The sequence below is a fragment of the Meleagris gallopavo genome, chromosome 27, assembly GCF_000146605.3.
Source record: "Meleagris gallopavo isolate NT-WF06-2002-E0010 breed Aviagen turkey brand Nicholas breeding stock chromosome 27, Turkey_5.1, whole genome shotgun sequence".
Taxonomy (NCBI): Eukaryota; Metazoa; Chordata; class Aves; order Galliformes; family Phasianidae; genus Meleagris; species Meleagris gallopavo.
This window is the reverse complement of record NC_015037.2, coordinates 271,576-281,384: the sequence shown is the minus strand read 5'-3', so window position 1 is coordinate 281,384 and position 9,809 is coordinate 271,576. Positions and strand designations below refer to the sequence as shown.

The 9,809-nt window shown below is 59.1% G+C and overlaps 2 protein-coding genes across 2 annotated transcripts; one reads left to right on the top strand and one right to left on the bottom strand.

Moving 5' to 3' along the window:
- The first annotated feature begins 6,103 nt into the window (after positions 1 to 6,103).
- RRNAD1 (ribosomal RNA adenine dimethylase domain containing 1) lies at positions 6,104 to 8,747 on the top strand. The gene is given in 10 exon segments (XM_031556924.1): positions 6,104 to 6,227; positions 6,230 to 6,328; positions 6,331 to 6,437; positions 6,729 to 6,777; positions 6,780 to 6,859; positions 6,936 to 7,232; positions 7,308 to 7,370; positions 7,453 to 8,189; positions 8,274 to 8,461; positions 8,526 to 8,747. Coding segments are annotated over 10 exon segments (1,896 nt in total). The 5' UTR covers positions 6,104 to 6,118; the 3' UTR covers positions 8,693 to 8,747.
- A 99-nt stretch (positions 8,748 to 8,846) lies between these two features.
- Positions 8,847 to 9,805, bottom strand: MRPL24 (mitochondrial ribosomal protein L24; the record flags this gene model as incomplete). Its single annotated transcript, XM_003204600.2, has 5 exons — positions 8,847 to 9,065; positions 9,145 to 9,275; positions 9,349 to 9,452; positions 9,531 to 9,626; positions 9,707 to 9,805. Coding segments are annotated over 5 exons (567 nt in total), but the record flags the coding sequence as incomplete, so codon positions are not given.
- Between the last annotated feature and the right edge of the window lie 4 nt (positions 9,806 to 9,809).

The following is a 9,809-nucleotide window of genomic DNA, read 5'->3' as shown; positions in this document are numbered from 1 at the left end:
ACGGGCACCCCTTCATCGCCTCCAAATCTTCCATCGTTCCCCCAAAACTTCCATCATTCCAGAAAACTTCAACCATTTCCAAAACTTGCAGCGTCTCCCAAAACTTCCAGAACCTCTCGAAACTTCCCACGTGCCCCCAAACTGCCCCCATCACCCCCAAAATTAGGTCCTTCCCAAACCACCTGCATCTCCTTAATCCCTGCATTCCCCCTAGAACTCCCCACAAAGGATTAATCTGCCCACTCAGCCCCAATCTGCCCGCACCTCCCTCATGTCTGCATCCCCCCAAACTGCCCACATCCCCCCAAAATTCCCACATCTCCCCCAGATCCCTGTCACCCTCCAGCTGTCCGCATTTCCCCAATACCTCTCGCCTCACCCAATCAATCTCCATCCTCCCAGTCTCTCCACACCTCCCCAAGACTTCTCACATTCCCCAGTCTGCCTACAGCCCCCGAGCAACCCTGGGGATGGATTACTGCCCAGCCCTGTGCCCGCTAGGTGCTTTGCATGTGCTGGTGTGCACCAGGTGTGCACGGCTCTGTGCGCACACACGCATGTGCGTGCAATGTGTTGTATGCATGTGTGCTTGCAGCATTTGTGCACATGTGCAGCTGTGCTCAGCCCTACTCCATCCGAGCCCCGTGCCCAGAACAGAACCCTCTGGTCTGTGCGGGGCTGAGGAAAGTTTGCTTTGGCTGCAGGCCGGGGGAAAGCAAGATTAACTGCTAATGTGAGATTAAAGCCCTGATAGATTGGGTCTGCTCAGAGCGTGATGAATTGTTTGCTGGGGTTTCTCTCTGGTGAGATGCCTGAGGAAGGAGCTGCGTGGGGCACATTGTGCCATGGTGTCATCCCAGCACTGCACAATAAGTGACGTTTGGGTCATTGGCAGTCCTGAAATGGAGGGAGACAGACTTTGGGGGTGAAAACAGACTTCTGTGCAGTGGTGGACACCCTCAGTCATGTCCATGCTGCCACTGTCCCCATTGTCTGCAGGAGAGCAGACTGCCCCACGGGTCCAAGGTTTGGCACATTTGGGGTACAGAGGGCACCCAACAGCTGGAGATCTCTGCACAGCCCGTGTGAACCAGCAGTAAAGCTGAGCTCATTGCTCACAGCTTGGGAAGTGCCTTCCAGCTCCCTCCTGCCCATCGGGAGGATTCTGAAACCCCTCTTTCTGAGAGCTGCCTCCCCTCCTCCTGGCCCCGGCTTCCTCGCCCCCAAATTTCTGGGCTGTGATTTTCGCGAGCCAAGCCCTGGCTTGCAGCATGCCTCTAATCCCCCGAAGAACAGGATTTGTAACAAAGGGCTGACATAACCTTACCTACAGCGTTGCCGATGCTCCGTGGGCTGCAGGATGGGAAGCACGGGGAAAGAAACAAACCCCACACTGCACCCACCCATGCACCCCCAGGCAGAGCTGGAGGGGTCTGACAGGGGGTCACCACCATCCCTTTCATCCCCGTGTAACAGGATCTATGTCCCCTCTGGCACAGGGGGATGAGTGATGCTAAACGTTTACCCCCATATTTGGAGAAAGAGTGAAAAAATGCCACATTTCTAGGAGAACCGGCTGCAGGGGAGCACGGGTCGGGTGCTGGCAAAGCTGCAGACCCTCATACTGAGCCCCCAGGACGCAGCTGGGCAGAACCCCCAGGCAGCCCCACATCTGGAAAGAATTGTATGGGGAAGGGTGGATAAATCCTCTCCGTTCCTCCCTTCCTGGCCCACGAAGCCCCGGCTCCGGCTGCAAACCCGCGTGGGGCCGCTTGTCCCAGGATGGCTGAGCACAGAGACAGGGATTACATTGCAGCCACGGAGCTCCCACACCCGGCTGCACAGCTGGATCAGCCATTGGAAACAGCTGGCACTGCAATGCATCACAGCAATCCCAGCAAACTGCAGCCATCTGAGCACCACTGCAGCCCCCCAGTGCCCCCATAAGTATGGAGTGACTGCAACGATGGCCCTGAGCCCCTCACAGGGAGCACAGCGTTGGCACAGCACCCACGGGACCCCACAGTCGGTCCCCACTGGAGCCCCCATCCCCCATACTGTGACCCCCTCCCCCCCCCACGGAGCTCCATTAAGCATCTGCCGACAAGATGGGGCCGGACTGCATGGTTCTCATTTCCAGACGTAAAAACTTTTTAACGGTCGGCCATTTATAACCCAGATTGTAAACTCCCACCCCATTTTAATTGCTTCCAAACGCAGCCAGACACAAAGGCTCCCAGCCTCTCCAATGCCTCCTCACCTTCTTTTGTGCTTGGGGCCACAACAGCTCTGTGATGGACACACACTGCATGAGGCACACGTGTGCATGGCTGCTTGGTAGCGTGCTGCCCACTCCTCTGCATAGCTTGGGCATCCCTCACTGGCACAGTGGATAAAACTTCAGTGTTTAAACACAAAATGAATGGCTCCCCCTAGAATTCCCCCTCTGTCTTTGCTGCCTGGCCCTATCCTTTGCACCAGGGCCCCACTGTCCCCTCCTAGTGACCCAGACATCCCCAAACCCAGCAGATTTTTAACGAGTGTCTCTCGCTCAACCGCTCTCGTCACTCAGCCAAACATCTGGAGGTTGGGAAGTGCTTTATTCCGGCCACGATTGTCGCTCCCACCCCTTATCCCTGCCTGGGACATGCTGAGAGCTGAGCATAACAGCATAAACACCCCAAAACACTGGAAAATGTGACGTGCATTCAGGCCCGTCTCGTTCAGCTACGCATGGGGATGCACCGGCCAGGCTGGCTGCACTCCCAGGGTCTGCTCAGTACCGGCATCGCTCCGGCAGCGCCCACCAGCTGGAGCTGCAGAGATGGAGGAGGTGCAGAGGGATAAGCAGCCTGGGCTGGACATGTTGGTTTTGGCTGCCCCACTCCTCATGCAGGGAAGGGAGTGAGGGCCAAGGCTCTCTCCTGCTGCCACCCCAGCAGGACTCTGGGTGGGCAGAACCCATGGCCAAGGGAAATGTAGCAGTGGGGACTAAAGGGTAAGATCTAGCTGGTTTCTAGCCCACTCTGCTCTGGGCATAGCACATCCAGTTAGGGACAGTGCCATTGTGTTGTTTTCATCCTGCTGTTAAGGAGAAGAGAGAGCACAACCTACCTTAAACCCAGCAGCGCTGGGGTCAGGACCCATTTTGCTCCCCAAGCCCTTCTGCTCTTCCACTCCCAGTCTCTCTCCAGAACAGGGCTCAGGTGCAGATAAGGGGTCCCCCAGTTGGGACAGCTCTGTCCACACAGCCCAAAATAAGAGGAGGAATCTTGGGCTCTGCACACTGGACCCAACACTGCTGGAACTTTGCAGAGCTCTGGCTCATACCTGGGCATGAAGAAGAGGCGTAGGAAAGGTCAACACAAAGCAGCTGCTGGCAGGTGGTGGGTGACAGCTCACAGCAGTCACCCCAGGCATCAGGGTCCTGCTTGGAGCCCAGGGGGAAGGAGCTCTGCTGCTCTGCACCAGGCAAGGGCACCTCTCCCCTGTCTGTGCAGCCCTGGTCCCAAAATGGGGTCACAAGAAACAATATTTAGAGGTGGGCGAGCAGCCCACGCCTGCAGTCCCGCTCAACCAATTTTGGACTGACTTTGTCAAGTCCGGCGCCTGCTCCTTTGCAAGCCCTTCCCCAGCCTTCTCCTGAACTGCTTTGATTTCAAACAACATCAAGATTTCACGCAGAGCCTGCAAGTTGGAGATGTGGGAAGTGCCTCCTGCTTCCCCTGTTGCTGCACACACAGCCATGCTTGGCAATTTGGAACACAGGGGGACAGACATTTTTAATGGGCATTTTGAACATTAACATTTCACTTCAAAGCAGCTCCACGGTGGGCTGATCAGAACAGACGGAGAACTTAGGGTATGTTCAAGAGTTCAGCAAATACATGTCGGTGTTCAGAGGTGTCTGTAAAGGACACAGCGTCCCCGGTGGCAGAGACAGACAGATGGGGACAGTGGTCCCGCCCCAGCCCCCACAGCAGCACTTACGCAAAGAGGACGACAGCACTCAAATCCCGCGGGGGAGCAGCTCCCAGGAGTGTGGGGACTTCCCAGCTGGCAGGACCTGCCCCAGCCCGCTTGTGTCCCGGAGCCCTGTGGCAGTCGTGGCCCCTGCTGGTCCTTGTCAGAGGTAGTTGTGAAACATGGGAGGCAACAGGCCTGAGGGCATGAAGGATTGCTCCCTGCGTCTGGATCTGTGCTCAGGATGAGCCCAGCTGGTGTGGCCTTAGTGCCGTACCCAGAGCTGTCTCTGTCCCCTCTATGCCCACAGCTGGGCAGAACCCATCCACAAAGGTCCCTCAGCTGCCCTCCTAGGAATACTCTTCCTGGTACAGCCAAGCTTGGGCACTCCAACATGACTGGGGTCCCAAAGGGCTCTGACATCCCAGAACTGCTCTGGGACTGGATGGACCCCCAGGAGGCACAGGCGGCCCTTGCTCTCCCCACATCTCTGGTGGGGTACAGAGCACAGTATAACAAAGGCACATGCAATGCTCAGAGTAGGGAGAAAGAACAGTCATAACTTGATAATGCTACTATCTCCACTACCAGTGAGCTAGAGTGCACTACAGCACTCGGTGCCTCTGCTCCATCCTATTCTTCCTCCCACTGGCTCAAGGCTCTGTGACCCATGAGGTCTGGGCTGGACTGTGAGGGCAGTCACTCCTGCTCAGAGTTCAGCATCAAGTGTTGCTCCCACTCTGCCTCCACGATCTTGTACAGCTCCATGGTGCTCCTGGCGTCCTCCACTGAACAATGTCCATTTTTGCCAACCTGTTGGGGACAGTGACAAAGAGTTGGAACAGCCCAGGGCACTGCTGAGAAAGAAAAAGCCCCAGTGACGCTCTGCAGCTGAACTGCTCTTGCAAGAGGTCTTTCAGGGAAGAGACTGAGGTACAAGGCAGTGACTGACCTTGGGATTCCCCAGCCCCAGGACGGGAAATAACACACCTCTGTCCCCTACCCGAGCACAGATAGCAAACAAGCAGGGCAAACCTCCCCACAGCCCCTTCACACTGCATGTTTGTCCCCTACACTCCTTAGGGACCGGGGAATTTCTTGCCCCAGAAGTGGCTTTGAAGCAGCCTCAGACCTGGATATCTTTGTGCAGCAGTTCCTTAGTGAGGTGCTTCAGGGAGACGGTGATATTCTCGGGGAACCCACCCTTTCGGTTCAACAAGGGGATTTTGGATGTGTCACGGATGAGTGCTTTGGGGTGGAAGTACTTGAGAGCTCTGAAGTCATTGTGTACGGCGTGGCCAACCACCACCTTTCCGGAGAGGATCTTCAGGATCTGGGGAGGGAAGGAGGGAGCATTAGAGCAGTCCCCAGTGCACCATGCTGCCCATTGAAGCATCCTACCCCACAGCAGAGCGGTGGTTGTGCCCAGGAACATGGGTCTACCCCGTTACCAGTGGGAATCACAGCTTAGGGCTATGATGTAGGACTGAATGAGAGCAGCAGAGGCGTGGGGTGACATCCCCTCTGCTGCAGGATGGGGACTGGAATGTGGGCAGTCCCCATCAACGTGCCATGACCTCAGCAATCCCCCACCCATCACAGACAGCCCTCAAAGCCCACCGGGAGCACTGTCCCTCTTCCCTGCCCCATGGCCACATCACCCCCAACATCACACCTCCTTCTGGGCCTTGCAGAAGGGGACGGCGTTGAGCATGTGCTTCTTGCAGATGCCGCTCCAGCGGCTGCGATAGTCCACGATGGGCTCTGTGGGCCGCACGTAGCTGTCGTACAGCACATCGCCCTCGTAGCTCACAATGCTACAGCGGGCCAAGGCGCTGGTTTGCCCACGAGGCCCGGTGCCCACCATCTCACAGTCGATAGCCACGAACTTGCTGGGCGCCGGGGGCAGCCCGGAGGCTCGCACCGGGCCCTTAACGGCTTTTTTTGCTCCCTTGGTGACCGTTTTTTGCGTGGTGCTGCGGGCTGAGGGCTCCTTGCCGCCGGAGGACCCGGGGGGATCTTTCCCTCCGTGCTCCCCCCGCTCCCCGACCTCCGCCTTCAGCTTCCTCTTCCTGCCGCGCTTCTTTCGGCGGCCTCCTTCGGGCTGCGGGGCCGCCGGGCGCTCTTTCTGCCTGAGCGCACGTTTCCGTTCCAAATGCCGCCGCCTCAAGAAGTTCCTGTGCTTACGGTTCCCGGCCGGGACGCGACGGGCGGGCTCGACGACCCCAAAGGTGACGTTGAGGATGAGGTCCGACATGGTGAAACCCGCAGCGCCCAACCCTCCCCCCACCACCAACGGAAGCGGAAACTGCCGGTAACGGAAGCGCGCCTGCGCCTACGCGCCTGCGCGCAACCCGCACGCAGCCCGTGCGCCTGCGCAGTGGGGTGATGGCAGAACTGCGCGTGCTCCCTGGGCGCCCAGCGGGCGGTTACGCATGCGCGGCGGCGCGGCGGGAACGCGGAGGGGCCGGGCGGTGAGTGGCGCATGGGGCCGCTCTGGCCTGCGGGAGGGGCGTCTCTATGGCCCAGGAGTACCTGGGTAGGGGGCCTGGCTTATCTCGTGACATCGCGACCCTGTTGTGTCACAGATCTGTGATATCACGGGTGCAGGTAAAGAGCTGTGGCTATGAATGGTGTCACAGCCCTGTGGCATGGCACTGAAGGATGTTGTGGCTCTGTGAGGTCATGGACAGGCAGAGGGTTGGCATCCATGGGTGATGTCATGACCCCAGAGGAGGGGTCTCTGAGTGACATCACACCTTCAGGTGACATCAGAGCGTGACATCACGGCCATGGCAGGTGCCCCCCGACCCCCCTGCACTGGGAGCAGCAGCGAGCAGCAAACATTGTCCGCCTCCTATCACTGTACCGTCCCCTCCTTGACTCCTACATCATTGTGAGTGTTCCCAGCGTGTCCTCCACGTCCCCAGCATGTCCCCAGCACCGTGTCCAGCAACTCTCACTCCCCACAGGACTTCTTCACTGAGGGGCTGTGGGCAAAGCTCCCACCAGCCTGGCAGGCAGCCCTAGAAGTGGCAGACCCCCCGCAGCTGGCAGCCATGCTGCTGGGGACTGGGGGCATGGTGGGGCAGGGCACAGTGTGGCCACTCTCCCTGCTGGCCTTCACCACTGCTGTCCATGCTCTCTCCTTCCCCCGGGGGCAGCTGGGGGATGCCCCACGCCCACCCTGCCAAAGCCCCCACTTACACCCACTTCTGCGCCGCCACGTCAAGCCCAAGAAGCAGCACGAGATCTGGCGCCTGGGCAAGGTGGGTGTCCCAGTTCTTCCCCCCTGGTGTCACCTCGCAGCTTCCCCGTCAACCCATGGTCCCCTCTCCCCACAGGTGCTGCAGCGACTGAGCCAGGCCACCGGCTGTGAACATGTGGTGGATGTGGGCGCAGGGCAGGTAGGAAGGGACTGCTGTGAGGTGATCCTCAGGGATGTCTCCCGCACAAGCATGTCTCCATATTCTCCTGTCCCCCTCCCAGGGTCATCTCTCTCGTTTCCTGGCCTTCAGTCTTGGCTTGTCCATCACTGCTGTGGAGGGTGACGGCCGCCTGGTCAGCCTGGCAGAGCACTTTGACCAGGAGTTGCTGCGGGAGCTGGGGAAAGCCCAGGCACGGGGTGACAGTAGGAGGCTGCAACCCTCCCAGCACCACCCAAACACAGCCCGAGACCCTACAGATCCTGCATCCCTTTGTCCCCGACGCCCTCAACACGTGGCTGGCTGGCTGGATCCACAGGCACCTGGGCAAGAGTTCCTGCTGGCCCCCACTCCAGGGCCAGCCCTCGCTGCCAGGAACCCACTGGCATGGCCTGTGGATAGCGAGCAGGTACTGCTGACTGGGCTTCACGCCTGCGGGGACCTCAGCGTGGCCCTCCTGCGTCACTTCGCCCGCAGCCCCCAGGTGGCTGCTGTCACCTCAGCAGCTTGCTGTTATATGAAACTCTCCACGTGCCCTGAGCCAACTGCTTCCAACCTTCCTGGCTACCCACTGAGCGCCTGGGTGGCTGGGCTGCCAGGTCACACGCTGTCCTACCGGGCTCGTGAGGCTGCATGCCATGCAGTGGAGGAGTACACAGAGCGGCTGCGCAGGGACAGCGAATGTTTGCGCATTCACTGCTACCGTGCTGTGCTGGAGACCCTCATCCAGGCAGCTGATCCCAGCAAAAAGCACCTGGGAGTGCAGACAGTGAAGAAAGCCCACACGCTCAGCTTCCCTGAGTGCGTATGGGGTCGCTTCCCCTTCGATCCCCTCCTGGCATCCTCCTTGGGCACTTGTGGGACTGGCATGGCTTTATCCCACAGGTATGCCCGGCTGGGGCTGACTCTTGTGGGGCTGGACTCAGCTGCTGTGCCTCTGGATTCAGAGTCGGTGTGTGCCATGCTCTGTCAGCAGCACAAGGTGGTTGCCTTCTTCAGCCTGGTGCTGCTGTTGGCCCCACTGGTGGAGACCCTCATCCTGCTTGATCGCCTACTGTACCTGCGGGAGCAAGGTGGGTGCTGGCAGGGTAGGGAGCTGCAGGGAGCTGCAGGTGCCAACCATCCCTTTCTCCACAGGTTTCCAGTGTGCCCTCGTGCCCCTCTTCAACCCCCGGTTCTCCCCACGCAACCTGGTGCTGGTGGCCGCACGGGTGCCACTGGATGCAGTGCTGTCAGGCCTGGACAAGGACATCCGTGAGGACGAAGACATGGTGAAGGGTGGAGGCGGGCAGGGGCAGGGCTGAGCCCAGTTGTTGGCTGTGAGGCACAAGCTAGAATAAAACCTGGTTTTACACGGTGCGAGGCTTGGACTGAGTGAGCAGGAGGGGAGGGGGGGGACAGCAGGATAGTTTGCATCCTGTCAGTGTGACCCAGAACTGCCAAAAAGCACTACAGCTATGAAAAATAAAGGGGCATCTTTATTGCAAGCTGCTGCCATTGGAGCACAGAACACAGCTTCAGGACAGGTTTCACGTAAGATTTAGTACCAGTAGGATTTCTTGGCCCTGCGTGTCTCCACAATCCCCATGGCGTCCATGATCTCCTCCTCAAAGGTCTTCAGGGATGGCGTGTAGGTTTTTTCCAGCGTGTCATCTACCGATGTGTCCTTGGGGCCATCTGCGGGTGGAGGGGACGGAGCTAAGCCTCCAAGCACCTTCTGGATGCTGCAGCTCACAGCCATCCCCCATCCCCTCACCGATCCACTGCTCAGGAACGATGCCGTCCCGGCGCTGTCGCAGAGGGAGGGGGATGATACGGCCGGTGCGTAGCGAGACACGGACACGCTCACCTTCCTCTGTGTACCGCCAGTCTACCTCTGTTGGCTTCCTGGTGGGCATATGATGTGAGAGGGTCAGCACTGAAGCCAGCAGAGGGCTCCCCAGCTCCCCGTGCGAATTACCGGTCCTCAGGGTCCACCAAGGAGATCTGGTTGAGCAGCAGCGGAGCCTCGCTGGCAATGTAGGTGCTGCTGTACTTGGCATTCCTATTGACATAGCGGTAATGCTGCGGGACAGGGCAGGGTTACGGCTGCTCTGCACCCACTGGGATGCATCTGGGCTCAACTCCACGCTCGATACTCACCGTGTTCAGCCCTTCCACCACCACCCAGTTACGGGCGCGTACAACCTGGGTGACCATCGCCTGCTTCCCCGCATCCTTCCCGGTCAGCACCTGGACCTGCACAGGGTTGGGGGGAGGTGGGGGTTCAGCGGGGCTTCCCCCACCCACTTAAGCCGGGGTTTGTGCCGCGTGCTCACCGTATCACCGCGGAACACCTTCCAATCCTCCCTGCTGATGGGTTCCACGAAGATCTTCTTGCGACGTAGCCCCGGGGGATTCCGGAGGCGTTCGGCTGCGGTG